This window comes from Neovison vison, chromosome 12 (genome assembly GCF_020171115.1).
Source record: "Neovison vison isolate M4711 chromosome 12, ASM_NN_V1, whole genome shotgun sequence".
In the NCBI taxonomy this organism is placed as follows: domain Eukaryota; kingdom Metazoa; phylum Chordata; class Mammalia; order Carnivora; family Mustelidae; genus Neogale; species Neogale vison.
The window spans coordinates 59452174-59474775 of NC_058102.1; the positions used below are offsets into that span (position 1 = coordinate 59452174).

The 22602-nt window shown below is 38.3% G+C and overlaps 1 protein-coding gene and 1 non-coding gene across 2 annotated transcripts in view; one reads left to right on the forward strand and one right to left on the reverse strand.

The window, feature by feature from the left end:
* The window catches only part of SLC15A5 (solute carrier family 15 member 5), a 77595-nt gene that overhangs the window by 16856 nt on the left and 38137 nt on the right, over nt 1–22602 (reverse strand). Inside the window, exons 6-7 of the mRNA XM_044226872.1 lie at nt 19969–20157; nt 5789–5917 (exon numbers count right to left, since the gene is read on the reverse strand). Of these exons, the coding sequence (XP_044082807.1) occupies nt 5789–5917; nt 19969–20157 (318 nt within the window). The remainder of the gene's footprint in view (nt 1–5788; nt 5918–19968; nt 20158–22602) is intronic.
* Nucleotides 2537–2643, forward strand: LOC122892775. The gene has a single exon (XR_006381464.1). It is a non-coding gene; the product is annotated as a U6 spliceosomal RNA (small nuclear RNA).

Below are 22602 nucleotides of genomic sequence, written 5' to 3' on the forward strand. Positions count from 1 at the left end.
ATTTACCCCCGGAATGGATACCTGGAACCATACCAGGAACTACTGGGGCATTTATTCCCGGAATGAAGTCCGTGGATGTAAACAACAATATGGCTACCTAGGCAATATGGAATTGCTCTGGCTAAGCAGAACCTAATAGTTAAACAGGTTTTAACATTAAATTGGCCCTAACACTTAGGTCTAAAAATCTCATCTCGAAACCCAGGTGAGGCTGGACCTGAGGCACTGGCATGAATTTGAAAGAAATATCTCTGGGAAAATAAACGCGGACCCATGGAATCCAGTTAAATAGCTTTCCAGGTGTATAAATATTTTCTTTCAAGTTTACTGCAACTGGAAATTCCTCTTTCAAGAGTGACTCTGTGATTCAGGCTGACATGGCTGTCCATGGTCTCGATAACCACAGATATTCAAATGAGGAATTTAAACGATCTCATTTTTAATTTAAAATGATCTCGATGGGAATCAAACAGCTAAATCCTTTGCTCCTCTCCTGAACTCTAGGAGGAAGGACTAACAGGGACAAGAAGATGTACTCCTTCCCTTCTTGATTCTGCCCAATTATTCTTTTTCCCGTAGACATTTTTGCTTTGGATCTTTCAATCACCTGCACGTCCATAACTAAGATGTCATTTTCCACTGAATTCTGTTTTGTTATTTTTGTCAAAAGGTAAGCTTGAACCCATGAGTGTGAGAAAATTGATCTGGTTGCTAATGGGATATAATGGAAATAAGCAGCTTGCCTGACTTTTTCACTCCCTCATATTAGCATTGCTACTTTTAGAGAAACTGTTCCTGAAATGATTAGTGTAGGAAGATGGGTTTAGTCTTGTATCTTTTCCTTTAAAGCACTCAGAGTTAGAGATCCCAGAAGGATCAGTTTTCTCACTTGTACTGAAAATGTCACTCTAACAGTTATCTGTCTGCACAGTCAAGTTTTGAGAAATCTTTTGAATTTACCGCATTCACACCATTCTCCATCATGGTGCTAAAAATGACTAATGCGGCTTGGAGACTGGGAGACTGTGAGAGCTGATCGTCTCTCCCAATCATAGACCAACACTTACACACTCACATACACACATGCTCAGCTGACATGAATCCTTAAAGGTTTAAAATATCTTATATGCTAAATGGAATGCAGAGGCGTGTGGGAGGCTTAAGTACATAGTTGCAGCGCTCGTGTTGCTCTCGTGGGTTCTGTCAAAAAAACTGGTCTGGTTGTTTGGCTGAAAGACTGGTCTTGTTTTTAACCAGAGAGGCTACTATATCATATATGACTTAATTTTCTATTTAAAAGAACTTCTGGTATGAAAATGATCAAATGTACTATTTAATTCTATCCTCTCGTCATCTCTGAGAAAAATGGAGTGCAGCATTCTCTTTTTCAAATAAGAGAAAACAGTCTTTGGGAAGATGGTGACCTACCGGAAGTCAAAGAATCACTCTTTTTTAGGGGCCCGATTAGTCACGTGAGCCAAGTTAGGGTCACAAGAACCAAATCCTCTAAATAACATCATCTCCTTTCTTGATGAATTCTATTCTGATGGCTAAAGGGATTATCACAAACATAGATATATCCTGCTCCCAGAAAAACATATGACAAAGTCTCTCGTGACGTCTTTCAGGGAAAGATGGAGAAGAGCATGGGCTGAATGATAGCAATTAGAAGAAGTGGGAGCTGATTACATCCAAAAGGGGAAGATTAGTTGATAACTGGCAGTGAGTGAAGTCTGTGGGAACTTTGCGCAAGGCTCTATTTTTGGTCCTGTCCAATTCACCAATTTTGTCAATTACCTGGACGAAGTCTAGGAACTTGCTTACTAAGCTTGCAGATTACACAAAGCTAGTAAAGCAATAAAGATTAGTAATTCACTGGGTGACCGAATCAAGTTTTTAAAAATGTCTGTTACTTAAGATGGTGAGTTGACATTTATCAAGGATAAAGTCTTGCATTTAATCAGAAAAAAAATGTGATAGGTTGAGTGAAACTTAACTGAGAGCAACTGATAACAAAATTTTAAAAAGCTTCAGGTTTTATATGACCATAAGCACAATGCAACTACTGAAATAGTCAACACAATCTCCGTTGTCATACAGAGAGAGAGAAAGGGAGAGAGACACCAGGTTGATAAAGATTAATCCTAGAAGCCATAGTACTAGATCATAGTACTAGCCATCTTTATGGAGCACTTACTGCGTGTATTAATTACTTAATCCTGATAACAGCATGATGAACTCTGTATTGTTGTTACCGGCACAGAAACCGGGAACACATTTCTAGGCCATCTGGATTTGAACACTACCTCAATGTTTCTCCGAATACTTATCAAATGTTGGAAGAGTTGGTATGTGGATAGAAAATTAGACTTATTCTGTGGAACATGGTTGTTAGCAGAAGGGCAGACAAGGTTACGCACAAAGCAGAGAAATTTTCTAGGTATTAGGTGACACTGTGTACATCTAGTTTTGGGTACAATGTTAGACTAGATGGCCTCCAACGTTAACATCCAATTGTAAGATTCTAATTTATTGGGTGCCCATTTCAGCGGTATGTATACTAAAATTGGAAGGATACAGAGAAGATTAGCATGGCCCCAGCACAAGGATGACATGCAAATTTGTGAAGATTTCCATATTTTTTGAGCACTGGATGTTATATGCAACTGATGAATTATTGAACTCTACATCTGAAACAAATGATGTATTACATGTTGGCTAATTGAATTTAAATTTAAAAAAAAGATTCTAACTTATTGGGAGAAGACTTAATGTAAAACAATATTATCACGAACACCACCACCAACAACAAAAGGCTTTAAAAGAATAAGTAAATTGAAATAATAAGTAGTAATGTAAATGGTGTTCTCTTGAATACAAGTTCACAGAGCATTCCACCATGTGGCTAAGATGTCCTCACCATTTGTCCTTGGTGAACTCCACCAAAATTATATAGACTTTTGTTTATCCATCTTTTATTATATTTAGAATATTGTCAGTAATATCCAACATGCAGACCCCCATCCGAGGAGGTTGTTTTTCAGAACTAACAACTGTCATTAAAAAAGCCCTCACACTGTGTGACTCATAATAGCTGTTGGTGTATTAAAAGCAATATTGATGTTGGTTTCAGAATATTGAAAGGGTCAGATCTCTGTCAGATACTAGTTGTGATGACATGGCCACTTTGCTTTTTTTTTTTTTTTTCTGTTTTGATTACATTTCAAAAATAAGGATAACATTGCCTTTATATGATTGTTGCAATAAATGCAATAATGTAAGTAAGAGTTCCTATCATATTATTCAGATTCTCAAGAAAAATGTAGGTTTTCAATGAAGTGGATGATACGAATAATTGTGTGTAATAGAGAATTTGCCTGGCCTTTGTCCTGGGTCCTGTTTGGTAAACACTAAATCCATTGAATTTTCTAAGTAAATGGAATGCCTTTGTTATACAGGGTGGGCCCCTCCACGTTCACCTGATGGTTAATACTACAGAGATGACCCAGAAAGGGCCTGGCCAGCCAGGAACATTAAGCCCAGGATTAGAGGGTTGAGGCTTTGCACCATGCGGTATCCCAACTCTGGAGCAAAGAGCCCAGAGACTGTGTTCAATCACATGGCCAATGGTGCAATCAATGCTGCATACATCATTAAACCTCAATGAAAATTCCACACCCTGACGTTCAAGGAGGCTTCCCTGGTTGGCCATATTCTGCATATTGTAACACACTGGTGCACCAGCTGGGCACAGCATCCTTGAAGAGAGAAGTTTCGCTTTTGGAAACCTTCTTAGACCTTGTTCTGACTTCTATTTTTTTTTGCCACCGTAAAGCTGTAATCATAAGTACTGTGCTTTCCTGAGTTCTGTGAGTCATTCTAGCAAATTGTCAAATCGAAGGGGGTTTGGGGGGACCTCCACATTTATAGCCAGCTTATCAGAAGTGACGGCCGTTCTGGGGAACCTTTGAACTTATGGCTAATGATTCAAGTGAGCATAGTCTTGTGATGCTCAGTTTAACTGGGTATGTTCCTCAAACATACATAGAAAAAAAGTAGATTCATATAAAAGATAAGCTGATAGTAATATTTGACTTTGTAGTTCTTCTAGAATATGTCAAATATGGTTTGATTATAGACATTCTTAAAAGCAAATTTTCAGGGCCCCTGGGTGGCTAAATTGGTTAAGTGTCTGCCTTTGGCTTGGGTCATGATTCCAGGGTCCTGGGACAGAGTCCTGTATCTGGCCCCCTGCTCAGTGGGGGGCCCCCTGCTCAGTGGGGGGCCTGCTGCTCCCTCTGCTTGTGCACTCTCACTCTCTCTCAAATAAATAAAATCTTAAAAAAAAAAGCAAAATTTCAGAAACATCTTCATTGAGTACTATTGAAGAAAATAAATGTATGCTGAACATGAAAGATGTTTAGGTAGAGATATAGGTAAGACTTTTCCTTGTTATCCTATAAAACTCTAATACCGGGGCTTTGTTCCTTGTTTATACATAAAGAATCTAACCACCAGAGCAGTGAACAACTTGCTGCTGTTCACAGAGTTATTATGACAGTTTGAATTTTCATCCTTTGAGAGATGGAACCATATCTCACAAATTCCACGTAGGACAGAGCCCGGCACACAAGAAGTATTGCAATACACGCTTGCTCCACTCTCTCAGTTAACTAAGACAAGGGCAATAATTCATCTTATTAATAATCAATCAAGGAGTGTGCATTTTTTCCCTAGAGTTCTACTCTACCTATCATCAAATTTATCCTTCTTAATTTTACTTCTTCCCTATGCCCCTAAAAATTTTGTGAGGATTTGGGAGTGTTTATTTCCTTGTCATAGTATCCCCATTATCCAACATGGTCCCTGGAACAGAGTGGTCATCCATAAATATTTTTTGAATGTAGATAGTGTTAAAAGGAGTTTCTCATTCATAGAAGTTAATTTTTCCATAGTTGGAAACTATGTAAATTAAATTTGTTACAGGAGATCCCAAGCCAACACTTTTTTTACATTATTTTGAGTGCACAACTGTAAATACCTTTGAAAGTAGAGAACAAGCTTGTAGTATTTTAATACAATAAGCAAAAGTAAATTTTAAAAAAATGTTAAGCCATGTTAACATCTTAGAACAAATAAAGGAAAAAGTTTGTGGATTTAAAATACAGCCAGAGACATTTCACCATGACATCTAATATTGTCATTCTGTTGATTTTTCTGTCAGCACACGTATGAGTAGTATTTTTTTTTGTATGTGAATTTTTCAGATGGGGTGTATCTCCTGATCAATTACTATGGGAAAAATTTTTCAAGACCATTTTATATTCAATTCACAGCTCCTTTTGGTTTGCATAGACATGATTTCTGGAAAATCACAGGGAAAAAAGATCATCCATAGACCCCATTCGCCTACATTTCCATAGGACTTACCTTTCCTGAAGATTATCTCTGCCAGTTATGAGGCATTATTGAATATGACCTCACTGAAAGATCTAATAAGAATATAATGACTGATTTGTTCTAAAATACACTAAAGAAAGACAGCAGACAGGGTCTCATGAGAAGTGACATTCTGTAATTACCTCCTCCTATCAAAAGAAAAACAATTCCCAGAAATTAATGAATACAGCAAGAGTCTATTTCCTATCTTAATTCTATCTTAATTGCAAAAGTGGATCAATTAAAAAAAGACTACACTGGCAAAGCCCTTCTTTTAAGATTTTGTCTCCCAATTCTCTAGTCATCAAATCAATATATATATGTAAGCATACCATGAACCTATTTTTACCTTCTGAGATGACATATACCATCTCCACCAGCAATGCCCCCATGAAACAACCAAATCCATTGAATAGTGTCAAAAAGTTCATAGAGGTTCCTCTGATGGTATTTGGAACAAATCTGTATATTACAGAGACTGAAAGGAAAAGAGAAGGTAAAAATTTAGAACATACTCTGTAAAATAATTCCATAGAATATTATTCAAATTAGTGTTGATCATACCTCAAAGAAAGCTTACTGATAAAGGCAAAATTGGGGTTTGACTTCGTTAAAGTTACTACAGTAAGGCATACTATGATGTTACAATTTACATGTTTCTAAAAGGAGTAAAATATGGCAAAACATACTCTTTAACAGCTACAAGGAAAATTTAATTACTTGGTGGTTTAAGTGTCCCAATATATTCACCCAAATTTCACCCCGATGTGAATACTTCTTACTAATTTTGGATTGAGGTGAGAGGTAATATGACAATCTAGTAATAAGGTCTATGATCCTGTGATTTTTACGTAAATCATTAGTTTCCCTCTAGAAAACTTGAATTTATCATGTAAAGTCAGCATGGAGGCTAAGAGGATGTTCTGGAATGAGACAAGATTTTGCTAAAATCCCAGGTCAACTATTTACTACCTCTGCAATTTTAAGTAAGTTATTTAAACTTTCCAAGCCTCAGTGTTCCTCTCTACAAAATGGGAATAATATCTTCACTCACTTGCAGAGGTGCTGTGGCTCTTACTTGCAATAATGTATATGTAATATTATAATGTATGTAAAATTCTAACTTGTAGGAACTGAATCAGGTTGTCTATTTATAACAGTAATAATCTTACCAAGTCACATGGTTCCTACTTGGCAAAGTCCCTTACATGCATTTAAATTATCCTATTTAAGGAGAGGTTACCTAAAGAGAGACTATAGCTTAAGCTTTGGTTCTCCTAAAAAGTTATCTTTCTTCCCCCAGGTCATTGTTGGGGTAATGGTGGCAAAAGTTTGAAAAAAAATCAAGAAGGAAATCTTTTTTTTTTTTTTTTAAATTTCAGTTACAAATAACTTTTTTGAACAGACTCTTAATTATAGAGAACAAACCAGTGGTTACCAGAGGGGAGGGGTTGGGGGATGGGTGAAATAGGTGATGGGGTTTAGAGGGGACACCTGTGATGAGCACCAGGTGAGGTTTGAACTCACTGAATCACTGTTTAAACACTTGAAACTAATATAATATTATGTGTATATTAAATAAATGAAATTCAAATAAAAACTTAAACTGCCCCCGCAACACGTGCACCCGAATGTTTATAGCACCAATATCCACAATAGCCAGACTATGGAAAGAACCTAGATGTCCAACAACAGATGAATGGATAAAGAAGAAGTTATATATATATATATATAAATATATATATATATACACACACAAACACACACACACACATACACACACACACAGGAATACTATGCAGCCATCAAAACCCCAAATCTTGCCATTTGCAATGACGTGGATGGAACTAGAGGATGGTATGCTGAGCAAAATAAGTCAATTAGAGAAAGACAATTTTCATATTTTTTCTCTTACATGAGGAATTTGAGAGGCAGGGTGGGGGGCCATGGAGGGTAGGGAGGGAAAAAATATGAAACAAGATGGGACAGGGGAGGGAGACAAACTATAAGAGACTCTTAATCTCAGGAAACAAACTGAGGGTTGCAGGTGTTTGGGGGGGAGGGATGGGGTGACTGGGTGATGGACATTGGGGAGGGTATGTGCTATGTTGAGTGCTGTGAATTGTGTAAGACTGATGATTCACAGACCTGTACCCCTGAAGCAAATAATACATTATATGTCAATTTTAAAAAGGCCCTCCCTCCCAAATTTTTCTGGTATCAGACATAGATGAAAATGAATATATCTGATTTTGTACATATGATATTAACTATATTAAAATATGCATGGCAACCTTAGGGGTACATTGTAAAATATTTACAACATTTATCATACTAGGATATCTGGGATTTGCTTCAAAATTATACAACGAGGAGGAAGAGAGTGTGCAGGCGAGGGTGGAGATGAGAGAAGTTTGGCTGGCTTGAAAATTACTGAGGCTAGAATGTGAATACACAGGCGTTTATTGCACTAATCTCTCTGTTTTGTATTATGTGTGGTGAAAAATTAGAAGAAAATATATAAAATAACAGGAATACAGTTAGCTTTGATTGGTTGAATTATTGGATTTTTAATTTTGCTTCTCCATACTCTTTTGTACTTTACAAATTTGTCTACAGTGAGAGATCATAAATAAACATTAAAATTCGTTTAAAAAAGAAAAGTGGTGATAGAAAACCAGTATACTAGAGAGGCTAAAAACCTCCAGCTTCCTTTTCTTTCTTTCCTCCTCCTCCTCCTCCTCCTCCTCCTTCTTTTTTTTAGATAGGGGAGAGACAGAAGGAGAGGGAGAGAGAGAATCTCAAACAAGCTTCACACCCAGCATGAAGCCCAGCTCCGGGCTCGATCTCATGACCCTGAGATCATGACCTGGACTCAGAAGAGTTGGACATGTGTCCAACTTGAGCCACCCAGGCACCCCTTAGTTTTCTTTTCGAGAAAAAGATCTTACTATCTCCTCCCTTCTCTTTCAGGAAAATGTCAGCCCTGGTTTACGTGCCTTTTCCCTCAGAAAAACTGCATTTGTTTGGCCCTTTTGAATAAACTTACTAATACATCCTATAAATGTATTCATGCACTTTCCTAGCATTCATTTAACAGTTCTGTTTGGGGTTCTGCATGTCCTGCACATGTTTTTATTTCTCCTCCAATAAACGTTCAGAGGAATCTCTATCTGCACTTCAGCAAATGGACTGCGTGCTGAGGCTGAGCCCACCGTGGGCTCAGGCACTGGGGTATCTTTCCAGGATTTTCCACTCTGGGCGGGCAGAGAGCAGAGAGACATGTGCGATGCTAAGGGCAGTGTTAACAGGCTCTTAATACCACAAATACTTACTGGAAGTGAAGATAATGATGATGATAAATAAAACACTGTGGAGAAGGGTTTCAAATATCGGCGTCAAGGGGCCATGGGTGCCACGGCTCTCTTGTGCAGTGCAAATCACCCCGCAGGAGCCCGAGGCCAAGCTCACAAGTTTGTGTGTGTGTGCTTTTTTTTTTTTTTTTTTTTTTTTCCTGGAAGATCTAGAGGACCGTATGAGAGAAATGCTGAAGAGGCTTTGGGAAGAAATGATTCACTGTTATAAAAAGGATTTGGCTTATGAACTTTCCTTTCTATAAATATGAGGAGACAAACAATGGGCAGAAAGACTAAGTAGGCCGATTTCTTTCACTGAGAAAAAGCAGAATGTACAAGCCCATTATTACTCTGCTAGTTAATTATTAATCCTATGCTTTTCTCTTGCTAGAACTTCTGGTGCGGTATATAATTCATGAACACACTTTGCCAGCTCTCTGCCTGCTGGTTAATCTCTCTTTGGTGTCATTTTAGTCGTTTTGAAAGCCTCCGGTTCCCTTTTAGAGAACTTAGCTTTTCAAGTCCTCGGATCTCCATTTTCAGGCATCGACTTGCATGTTCTGATCTCTTTCGACTTTAGTGATCATCAACCTGATTTTTTAGGCTCTGTGGTACTTCTTTTCGCACATAATAGCAGAGATAGTATCCACAAGTCTGCCACAATCCCCAAATTCTCATTTTACTGTGAAGATACAGTAAAAAATATTCGGTACGTGTGAAAGCTGGCCCTGCCAAGGAGAGCTGAAATGTGCCTCCAGGTGGAGTCTGGTTAGTGTTTGCAAAGATGCCCCATCACAGCATCTGTGGAATCTACAGACTGGGAGGCTATAACCACTTTCCTGAAGCCCCTGGTGCTGGGGACTCATTGCCGAAATTTCTTTTACTCCAATTGTTCATCAACTGTTTGGTGTGCTTATTATGTTTGGTGAGAAGTTATTTCGAACATGTGTAAAAGAAGTATCCCGGTCCCAGAAAACAGAACTTTATCCTATTAGCCATTTTCAGATCATCATTCCTTCCTCATCCCCAAAAGCTTTGGATTATTGTTTCTGATTACGTCCATATCATTCGATGGCATCACCTAATTGTTTCTGATTACGTCCATATCATTCGATGGCATCATCTAATACTTCTCTCTTGTGCAGTCATCTGTCAACCTCTAGGACATTTTCCTCTGTTATTCGAAGTCATCAGCTCCTCTCACCTTTTCACATTCTCCAGTTCTAGTCCTGCCTTAGTTCCTGGCAATTTTATCAAATACAGAGATCACCCATCAAAACTTCCATCCTGCTAGATCTTGGTTTCTCAGTTCCATGACCTTCTTTCTAATGTTCTCATCCTCCACTCTATCTTAGCCATTCATTACCACGGTCACACCCTGAAACTTGTCCGTCAGACCAGGAGTTGGTGAACTACCTATGATCAGGTAAGGTTTGGCCCACTACCTGTTTATAAATAAAGTTTTATTGGAACACAGCTGTACCCATTCATTAGATATGCCTATGATGGCTCATACACTATAATGACAGTTGAGTAGTTGTAACAGGGTCTGGCTGGTGTGAAAAGCCTAACTATTTACAATCTGACACTTTTCAGGAAAAGCTTGCCAACCCATGCTGTAGGCCAGTAGTTGTAAACATTCCATAATCTCAACTTTGTGCATCCCCTTCTAACTACAACCTTCTGTCTTCCCAGTTTACTGTCTGCTATTCAATCACAAAAATGCTTAGACTCCTTTAGGATCTCCACTGCACCACTCTGCTCCTTTTGTTAGTCTTACATCTTTCATGCCTTTATATTCCTACTACTCTTTTTAGCCAACTTAAATTCCGTGGTTAATTGTTATGATCATATTCTTTCACATATCCTCATTCCATTGCCTTTCACTTGCTTTTAGAGACTCATTGGCCCAACAATTCACTCCCTACCATCTCTGCTCCTAGATCCATGCAGTCTAATGTTTCTAGAAGAAAAACATGTAACCATAACCATGTTGACCAACTCATCTTAAATTCCTGACCACAAATCTCAAATGGTGTCCTAATGCTCCCTGGCAATTTCTATAATTCCCTAGTTCATTCACTCTTTCATTGTCTTAGACAACAATTTCTTACCTCTCCCTTCTCCTCACACCCCCCAACTCTATTCTTCCATCCTCATTCAGAGCTCATGGCCTGACACTCTACTTCACTGAAAATAATCAGTCAGCCAGCACAGAATTTCCACAGGAATCTCCTCACTTATTTATGCACCCATGAGTTTCCACCTCTATGCACTCTGCTCTCCACATTGTTACCATTGATAAACCATCCTTGCTTCTATCTAAAGCCATATTCTCAACTTGCAAATGAGATCTCAGACTTTCTCCTTGCAGTAATTTCCCCCTTCCTAATACCATCGATTTTCCCTCTTTTTAAAAATCTTCCCTCTCACTTGAATAATTCCCACCAACATGCGGTATGATGCCATTATCTTTCCTTCCTGAAACATGAAAACTTGTTCTTAACCTCATTCCTTTGTCAGTTACTGTCCCATTTCTTTGCTCTCTTGTGCTGCAAAATTCTTAAGATGAATTATCTATAATTCTCTCCCCATTATCCCTTAAACTCATTCTAAACAGGGTTTTCTACATTCCCATATCCCACACAAGAAAGCTCTTTTCCAAACCACTAGTAACTGCCAAATTGCTCAACTCAATGGTCAATTCTCAGTCCTCGTCTTGTTTAACATATTAGCAGCATTTGACATGGGTGAACACTCCTTCCTCCTTGATACCATTTCTTCATGTGGTAAGATATTGCTCTCTTGGTTTTGCTTTTTCTTGCTTCTTTTCTCTCTTCTTTGCAGATTTCTCATCTTCTTTTAATGTCTTAATGATGATATGTTTCAGGGTTGAGTTCTTGAACCCTCTTCTTTGTCTACACTGACTCCCAGTGTACCCTGACTCCCTTGGTGATCTCAACTAGTCCCATTGCTTTAAATGCCACCGATATGCTTATGACTCTCAAATTTGCATAGATCTCTTAGCTCAATATGAAAATACAGACTTGGATATTCAATTCCCTATTTGTCACTTCAATCTGACATCTTATTCATGTCCAAAATGAAACTGGTCATCTTCTCCCTAAATCTTATTCCCCCTGTAGCCTTTTGTCTCTCTGTAGATGGCAACTGCAACTTTCCAGGTGCTCAGGCCATAAACTTAGATGTAAGTCTTCTCTTTTTCTCATACCCTATTGTTCCTTCTTCAGAATAGTATTCTCACCACCTACACTGCTACTCTCCTGGTCTGAGTCAATCATTTCTTCCCTTAATTCATCTATCTTCTATCCTTTTCCTTATTGTAGTATATTCTTAATGTCTCTTTTTCTTCAGGGTAGTATGTTCTAGACAGCAGAGAGAAGGCTTCTTTAAAAGTGTGAGTAATGTTGGGGCGCCTGGGTGGCTCAGTGGGTTAAGCTTCTGCCTTCAGCTCGGGTCATGATCCCAGAATCCTGGGATCTAGCCCCGCATCTGGTTCTCTGCTCAGCGGGGAGCCTGCTTCCCCCACCCTCTTCTGCCTGCCTCTCTGTCTACTTGTGATTTCTGTAGAATAAATAAATAAAATCTTTAAAAAAAAAAAAAGTGTGAGTAATGTCATGTCATCCCTTTTCTCATTTCACTCAGAGCCCAAGTCAGAGTCTTTACAACAGCCACTCTGACTCATCTCTTACTAGTTTTTCTCTTCCTTACTCTCCTCCAGCTGCATGAGATCCTTACCCTTCATTGCCAGATACACTCTCATCTCTGCATCTAATGACTCCCTTGCTAACAGTAATGTTCTTTCCAGATATCCTTGTGGTTGACTCAACTTTTTCAAGTCTTTGTGTAACCATTACTTCTCATTGAGATGTATCCTAGTCAATCTTTCTCCCTTTAGTAGAGGGTAGGTTCTATAATGGAGAAATGTTCATCTATTTTTTTTAAATTAATTTACCTTAAGGTTCTAGAGTAGTGTTAGGCCTATTAGAGATACCAACACAGTATCTTTTGAATAAATAAAACAAACGCAGATTATGAGATAGCAGAGGTATACAGTGCTATAATTAAGACATAATTTGAAAACTTCTCTGTGTGTGTCTGTGTGTGTGCGCGCACGTGTGTGTGTGTTGTTTTTTCTTACAGATCATCTCCAAGTTATAACATGACTTAGTATGGTAAACAATGTCCACTGAAATTTGGGAAGTAACTCACTGTGCTTCCTTGCTTAATGCCATCAATGTAGGACATTGTCGGCAATTTGAGTGATTATTTTTATTGTACTCATATAGAAATAGCTATATATTATATTAATTAATTTGTTTTTTCAGTATATTTATGTCATCTGCTCTGTACAGGCACTTTTAAGGAAGGACAACAGTAGAACATAAGGATGGGCAATAAGGATAAGAATCTTGACTTAAAGACGACACATTCTCATAGTGAGAGGCAGGCAGTAAACATACACATATAAATAAGATAATTGCAGGTCCTGAAAAGTGCTATTAGAAAAAATGGAAGAGGGTAATGGAGTAGAAGTGATAGAATCACCTGGACAACCTCTCTGAAGAGATAATCTTTGAGAAAATTTGATGTTGAGAAGAAGACAGACACTTTAAAACAGAGGAAAGGGGATTCTAGGTAGAGAGAAGAGCAAACACAAAGGCCTTGGGGTGAAAATAAGTTTGACTCTTTAGAAACACAGAATGAAGATCATTAAATTTCTAATGGAGTGGTCAGAGGAAATAATGTTATAAAATGCAGTTGGAGCAGTACAAGAGGCCAAACCATGTACAGTCTTATTCACCATTTAAGGAATTTATCTCCAAAATCCTATTGAGAAATTTGAAGTAAGGGAATGGTAGGAATTCTTTTGGAAAGAGTGTGATGGCTGTTTTGGAGAATGGAGTCCTGGGTCAGGAGAAGAAGCAGGGAGACAAGTTAGGAAGCTCTGACAGAATTAGTGAGATAATTAGTGTAGACTAGTGGAGAGCGAAGAAGATAGTGAGACATGGTGAGATTTAGATTATATTTCAGAGTAAAGACTAAGTCTTGCTGTTGGATTGGAGGTGAGAAGTCAGGGAGAAAAAGGGATATGGGGGGAGGGCACCTGGGTGGCTCAGTTGGTTAAGTGTCTGCCTTTGGCTTAGGTCATAATCCCAGGGTCCTGGGATTGAGTCCTGCATCGGGCTCACTGCTCAGTGGGGAGCTGCTTCTCCCTCTCCTCCCCACTCGTGCTCTCTCTCACTATCTCTCTCTCACTATCACTATCACTATCTCTCACTATCTGTCTCTCTCTCTCTCTCAAACAAATATATAAAATCTTTAAAAAAGGGGGGGATTTAGGATGACTCACATGAGAAAGATACAATTTTCCTCAACTACCAGGTCCCTGGTGTTCAGCTTATGGTAGGTGTGTTAGAAGGAGCTATGAGCAGGATATATGTGCTTGAGTCCTGAGACTTTCCCTATTCATTCATGTGAAAGATTAGAATACAGGGCACCTGGGTGGCTCAGTGGGTTAAGCCACTGCCTTCGGCACAGGTCATGATCTCAGGGTCCTGGGATGGAGTCCCGCATCAGGTTCTCTGCTCAGCAGGGAGCCTGCTTCCTCCTCTCTCTCTCTGCCTGACTCTCTGCCTGCTTGTGATCTCTGCCTGCCAAATAAATAAATAAATAAAATCTTTTTTAAAAAAAGAGAGATTAGAATACTAATACTAGCAGCATACATTACAGTTGCTAATTATTGAGTGTTGTCCATATACTGATACTCTGCCTTTTCCTCTCCATAAAACATTTCACTTAATCCTGATAACAATCATTCCACATTTTATAGATGATGAGAAAGGCTCAGAAGTGCAGAATAATTTATCTAGAGTCACACATTTAGTCAATGGCAGAACTGGGTTTAAAGTCCTGGGTTTAAAGTCATATTTTTCTGATTTAGATATTAACCACTATGCTGCACTGCCTCCCAGAAGAGTAATTTTTGTTTGTTTGTTTTTTTGTTTGTTTAGTATTTCTTCAATTTATAGTTCAAAATACCCTTCACGTGTTGTCATTTAATTTTCGAGGAGTAGTCCCCATTCCCATTGATTCTTATATTGCTGCTGAGATATAAAGAAGAATTTTTTTTCTTTTCATATTTTTTAAAAATTTCTTTTCAGTGTAACAGTATTCATTGTTTTTGCACCACACCCAGTGCTCCATGCAATATGTGCCCTCCCTAATACCCACCACCTTTTTCCCCCAACCTCCCACTCCCCGCCCCTTCAAGACCCTCGGGGTGCTTTTCAGAGTCCATAGTCTCTCATGGTTCACCTCCCCTTCCAATTTCCCTCAGCTCCCTTCTCCTCTCCATCTCCCCATGTCCTCCATGTTATTTGTTATGCTCCCACAAATAAGTGAAACCATAAGATAATTGACTCTTTCTGCTTGACTTATTTCACTCAGCATAATCTCTTCTAGTCCCGTCCATGTTGCTACAAAAGTTGGGTATTCACCCTTTCTGATGGAGGCATAATACTCCATAATGTATATGGACCACATCTTCCTTATCCATTCGTCCGTTGAAGGGCATCTTGGTTCTTTCCACAGTTTGGCGACCGTGGCCATTGCTGCTATAAACATTGGGGTACAGATGGCCCTTCTTTTCACTACATCTGTATCTTTGGGGTAAATACCCAGGAGTGCAATGGCAGGGTCATAGGGAAGCTCTATTTTTAATTTCTTGAGGAATCTCCACAGTGTTCTCTAAAGTGACTATACCATCTTGCATTCCCACCAACAGTGTAAGAGGGTTTCCCTTTCTCCACATCCTCTCCAACACATGTTGTTTCCCGTCTTGCTAATTTTGGCCATTCTAACTGGTGTAAGGTGGTATCTCAATGTGGTTTTAATTTGAATCTCCCTGATGGCTAGAGATGATGAACATTTTTTCATGTGTCTGATAGCCATTTGTATGTCTTCATTGGAGAAGTGTCTTTTCATATCTTCTGCCCATTTTTTGATATGATTATCTGTTTTGTGTGTGTTGAGTTTGAGGAGTTCTTTATAGATCAACCTTTTGTCTGTACTGTCATTTGCAAATATCTTCTCCCATTCCGTGGGTTGCCTCTTTGTTTTCTTGACTGTTTCCTTTGCTGAGCAGAAGCTTTTGATCTTGATGAAGTCCCAAAAGTTCATTTTTGCTTTTGTTTCCTTTGCTGTTAGAGATATATCTTGAAAGAAGTTGCTGTGGCTGATGTCAAAGAGGTTACTGCCTATGTTCTCCTCTAGGATTCTGATGGATTCCTGTCTCACGTTGAGGTCTTTTATCCATTTCAAGTTTATCTTTGTGTACAGTGTAATACAATGGTCAAGTTTCATTCTTCTACATATAGCTGTCCAGTTTCCCCAGCATCATTTATTGAAGAGACTGTCTTTTTTCCACTGGATATTTTTTCCTGTTTTGTCGAAGATTATTTAACTATAGGTTTGAGGGTCCGTATCTTGGCTCTCTACTCTGTTCCACTGGTCTATGTGTCTGTTTTTATGCTAGTACCATGCTGTCTTGGTGATCACAGCTTTGTAGTAAAGCTTGAAATCATGTGATGCTGCCAGTTTTATTTTTTTTTTTTTCAACATTTCCGTAGCAATTCAGGGTCTCTTCTGATTCCATACAAATTTTAGGATTATTTGCTCCAGCTCTTTGAAAAATACCAGTGGAATTTTGATCAGAATGGCATTAAAAGTATAGATTGCTCTAGGTAGTATAGACATTTTAACAATGTTTATTATTCTGATCCAAGAGCATGGAATGGTCTTCCATCTTTTTGTGTCTTCTTTAATTTCTTTCATGAGTGTTCTGTAGTTCCTCGAGTACAGATCCTTTACCTCTTTGGTTAGGTTTATTCCCAGGTATCTTATCGTTCTTGGTGCTATAGTAAATGGAATTGATTCTCTAATTTCCCTTTCTGTATTTTCATTGTTAGTGTATAAGAAAGCCACTGATTTCTGTACTTTGACTTTGTATCCTGCCACGTTGCTGAATTGCTGTATGAGTTCTAGTAGTTTGGGGGTGGAATCTTTTGGGTTTTCCATATAAAGAATCATGTCATCTGCGAAGAGAGAGTTTGACTTCTTTATTTATTGACTTCTTTATTTGGATACCTTTTCTCTTTGTTGTCTGATTGCTGTTGCTAGGACTTCTAATACTATGTTGAACAAGAGTGGTGAGAGTGGGCATCCTTGTTGTGTTCCTGATCTCAACGGGAAGGCAGCAAGCTTTTTCCCATTGAGGATGATATTTGCTGTGGGTCTTTCATAGATAGATTTTATGAAGTTCAGGATTGTTCCCTCTATCCCTATACTTTGAAGCGTTTTAATGCTAGATTTTGTCAAATGCTTTTTCTGCATCAATTGAGAGGACCATGTGGTTCTTCTCTCTCCTCTTATTGATTTGTTCTATCACATTGATTGATTTATGAATGTTGAACCATCCTTGTAACCCAGGGATGAATCCCACCTGGTCATGGTGGATAATCTTTTTAATGTACTGTTGGATCCTGTTTGCTAGGATCTTGTTGAGAATCTTTGTATCCATATTCATCAGTGATATTGGTCTGAAATTCTCCTTTTTGGTAGGGTCTTTGCCTGGTTTGGGGATCAGGGTAATACTGGCTTCATAAAAAGAGTTTGGAAGTTTTCCTTCTGCTTCAATTTTTTGAAACAGCTTCAGGAGAATAGGTGTTATTTCTTCTTTGAAAGTTTGGTAGAATTCCCCAGGGAATCCATCAGGTCCTGGGCTCTTGTTTTTGGGGAGGTTTTTGATCACTGCTTCAATCTTGTTAAGAGATATTGGTCTATTCAGGTTGTCAATTTCTTCCTGGTTCAATTTTGGGAGCTTTTAGGTTTAAGGAAGAATTGTAATTATTTCCATTTTAAAAGATCATAAAAGTGAAGCTTAGAGGTTGCGTGAATTCTCAAGGTCACAAATGTAATAAGTGACAAAGCTGGAAATCAAAACAAAGTCTTCTGGTCCCTACCCCATGATCTATAATAGCAGATAAGACAATTGACTTAGTTGGATGTTGATTTCCTCATGGGTAAATCAGTGAAGGGTAGACTAAGTGGTTTATATTACATAATCTGCCTTTTTAATAGTCTATGGTTGTAAGTATCTTTCTGACTTTTGTCTCCCATCCAAGTACTAACCAGGCCCGACCCTGCTTAGCTTCCAAGATCAGACGAGATCAGGCACATTCAGGGTGGTATGGCCGCAGACCCTTGCTGGCTTTTGTATGTTGAACCACTATTGCTAAACTGTCTGGGAATTTCCTGATTACATTCACTCATCACCCACATTACTCTTCCCTTGCTTCACTTCTACCTTACAAAATTTTGACAATATTCTGGAAACCACATCAGGGAAGTCACAAACATTTGTGCAATGGCATTCTTTTATAGTTCCTCTGTATTTCTTGTAGTGTCAAACAGTGATAGGCCCATCTTAGAATCTCATAAGACAATTTATTTATATAAAATGAATTGAGTGGAATGATTTAAAATTATAAAAAGAAGTCTAATACGGGGGTACCTGGGTGGCTCAGTCAGGTAAGTGTCCCACTCTTGATTTTAGCTCAGGTCATGATCTCAGGGTTGGGAGATGGAGGCCTGAATCAGGCTCCTCACTCAGCAGGAAGTCCCCTTAAGATTCTCTCTCTCTCTCTCAAAATGAATAAATCTTTTTTGTTTGTTTGTTTGTTTGTAAAAGATTTTATTTATTTATTTTAGAGAGAGTGAAAGAGAGAGTATGAGCTGGGGGAAGAGCACAGAGAGTGAGAGAAACAGACTCCCCACTGAGCAGGAAGCTGATGCAGGACTTGATCCTGGGACTCTGGGATCATGACCTGAGCCAAAGGCAGATGCTTAACTGACTGAGCTACCCAGGTGCCCCAAATAAATAAATATTTTTTAAAAAGAGATCTAATAGGAATATATAGTTATAATTCCATAGATTTTTTTTTCTTTTTTTCTTTTTGAAAGGCAGACTGCCACACGCAGCCCCTCATTTAGATGTGTCTGGGGTCTTGGAAACTTGACTACCCTACGTTCTCCTACAGATGATGCTGAGAGTTTGTTTGGTGGTTCTACAATGGGAATGTAGCTACTCATATACCTTGACTGAAGAATGTTCCTTCTCTATGGAGTAAGTCATCTTTTTCCACCTAGTGTGCCACTTTGGGAGGGATGCACATGGAGTGGTGAGGGAGGAAGGGGACACATGCCTAGCCAACCAGATCAGCTGAATCAACGCTCTAAAGGTTGTGTGCTGGTTGATAGAGTGGGAGAGATATTAGAAGTAGGAAGATAAGAAGTTAAAAAATAATCTCTATAAAGTATATTGAGTTACAATCAGGGCTCCCACTGCAGGGAAATATAAAGAAGGTAAAATATAAGATGCAATAGATTACACTGATAAATACACACACACACACACACACACACACACACTGTTGTATTGCAAGAAGTCACTGAACTATCTTGATGAATTTTAAAATGGCTGGCTTAATTAATATCAGCAATCTAGATAATCCAGAAAACCCTTGATATTTAATAAAGTTATTCTGAACCTGTCTTAGGAAACACAAGTGATCACACTTAATTTAGTGTAACTTAATTTAAAGACAATGAGTTATCTGGAAAATTGGCTCAAATTTTCATTTCATTTGCATGTTTATATACTCTCAGGGTACATTATAAATGTCACTTTTGGAGGGAGTATATATGTGAGTTTATCTATGAGTGAGAAGGCAGGAGGCGGAAGAAGAAAGACAGGAGAGCTTTTATCTGGGTATACTGCACTTGTCTTCTAGGTTTTAGCAGTTTTTTCCTCCTGTTGTGTATTTGACCAAATAGTTACTGCCTTTAACTAAGTTCATAAATCTTTCTTTCCATCTACATTCAGGTAGAATTAATAATTTTTCTGTATCTGGCAGAGGAATGAAGAGAAATTAAACATTTTTGCTTTTTTAAATGAGGGTGATAAATAGGCTTGTTCTGAAGCATTGTGGGAAATCTCCAGGGAGTGAATAGGTCGCCAACCGCTTGAGGTGATGTGTTCTGTGTAAAGACGTGGTGTGTTCTTACATGAGGTGATGAAATCATTACTCACAGGCTGGGCTGACCAGTGTTTCAGCCACTCCAAGTAAAACATACTGAAGAGCCAGGTGGAAACAGGGCATGGAAGAAACGGTGACTACTTTGCCTGAAAGAGGCTGCTCCACTGGAGGGAAGTGTTTTCTGTGTATTTCAAAGAAGCCAGCTACCATCACAGACAATGCAGCAGAAAGATTTCCAGCGACTTAAGAAAACAATGCAGAGGAAAAAAGAAAGACAAAAGAGCCCCAAATCAGTGTAATAGTCCATGGCATTTTTACACATTGACACTCAGAGATGTTTGCTCAATATTTTTTGCCCTGAGACTACCCAGATGCCAGCTAACTGTGTTATCTGACTATGCTGCTTTGACTCTGGTCTCTAAGAAACAACTGCACGGACTCCCTATTTCCCGATTTACTGCTTAGAGGGCCTCTGGAAAGTTAGTTAACCTAGTGATCACTTTCCTCAGCTCTTAAGATGGGGTTAATAATGCTTACCTTTGTAGGGTGACTCTGAGATTTAAGTAAGATACTGTACTGGTATTATTATAACAGCTCCTGATAGCAATAGGGAGCAATTATTGAAGATAAAGCCACAGTTTTGAATTTTTGTCCTCAGATAAATTATTTTTGGTAACTTTTTAAGATTTACAGGAGTCAAAAATAGTTTGGGGCAAATTTAAAATGGAGTGATCTCTTCACAAAGTTTTAATCATTTAAAAATGGTTTGAAATAATCTGCATTATCAGTCCTCAGTTTTCGGACATTTCTCTATCTTTGTAGAGCATTAAGGACTAGAAACTTTTGTTTAGAAAAAAAATAGTAAAGGTGAATTAGCTAGATAAAGAGTATAAATGGAAGCAATTATTCAAAAAGTCATCTTGTTCTTCTTTCTCTTTTATTCTTGAGGAATTATCTAGAAAATTTTGTTTGAAAATGAGTAGGGATTTTGCCATGATTTTGTTACAGTTTATATCCACTGCAACCATTCCATTTCCCAATTTATCATTCATATTACTGGACTTAATCCCATTGTTAGAGCAGATGCAAACTTGAGCTCGATGGAATTTACTTGAAATTTAGAGATAGTCACATTTTGCTAACTTGCATAAAATTTCAGATAAGGCAAAGCTTTCAATTCAAAAAAATCAATCTAATGTTTAAATAGCTTAGTGTTTGTTTTGGTTGATAGAGAAACTGGTAGGTAAATTTTTTGATTATATCTCAGTATTTAAATGTATCTGTAAGGTCTGCTCTTTACTGAGTCTCTAAGAAATAGAAGATGTAAAAAAGTGGGGGGGGGATCTGAATAACAGAAAATTTGGGGAATTTTAAATTTTTATTTGAAATTTGGTTCCAGGAAGGCTCTTTCATTAGCGGGGTCAAGATTTTGGTTCTTTAAACAGCTTATATAAAAAATTCGAGTTTCAATATTATCTACTTTTAAGATCACATTCATCACACAATTGCACTGATTTAGATTGCTTGGCACATTATAGACTCATCAGAAAAAGAGCTAATATGTCAATTCAATTTAGTATTTACTCTCTTCCTGTTCCATGCAAGGCAGTATATTAGGCACAGTTGGAGATAGAAGATTAAAAAATATCTGTTCTCAGTCATTGCAGACTTATACTCTATTGGGGAATCTAAGAAGAAAAACTTATTTCTAGCTGGGGAGGTGAGAGAAATAATTTTATGCTTTAAAGAAAGAAGGTAGGGGCGCCTGGGTGGCTCAGTGGGTTAAAGCCTCTGCCTTCGGCTCAGGTCATGATCCCAGGGTCCTGGGATGGAGCCCCACATTGGGCTCTCCACTCAGCGGGGAGCCTGCTTCTCTTCCTCTCTCTCTCTCTGCCTGCCTCTCTGCCTACTTGTGATCTCTGTCTGTCAAATAAATAAATAAAATCTTAAAAAAAAAAGAAGAAGGGAGTCCATATGAAGAGGTAAGGGCAGCGTCACTGTCATGAGAAGTACAGAGTTGTGAAAGAATCAGACAGATTTTCAGAATAGTGAGAAACAAGTTATTTGGGAATTGGGGGACAAGATAGATCATAAGAGGCATTTAATATATTTTTAAAGAATTTGTAAATTGCTCTGAAGGTAATGGAATCACTGAAGATTTGAGACACAAGTGAAATGATTAGAACTGTCATTTGGGATGACTACACTAAAGGCTATGTGCTGGTTGATAGAATGGGAGAGATAGTGGAAGTGGGAAGATAGTTAGGAAGTTAAAAAATAATCCTGATAAAGTATACCGGGGACTTAAGTTACAGTCATGGCTCCCACTTCCAGAAAACATAGAGAATAGAAACATGAGGTGCAATAGATTCCACTGATAAAACCATAGCAAGAGCAACAAGGAAGAAGATGTCAAAGTTGAGTATAAGTCTTGGTGACTGGAAAGATGGTATTGCCGATAATATAAAGAAGATCCATGACAGGGAGAAAATGAATTTGATTTTGAGTTGAGGTAAAGGCACAAAGGTAATTTAAAGAGAAGTGCTCAGAGAACAATTGAAAATGTGAATCATAGGTCAGAAGGTGGGTTGACTCAAGAGATAAAGATTAATGAGTCATCTGCAAAGAATGGAAATTAAAGGTCAGGTGAAATTAAAAAAATGATGGGGAGTGAGGGAAGAGAACAT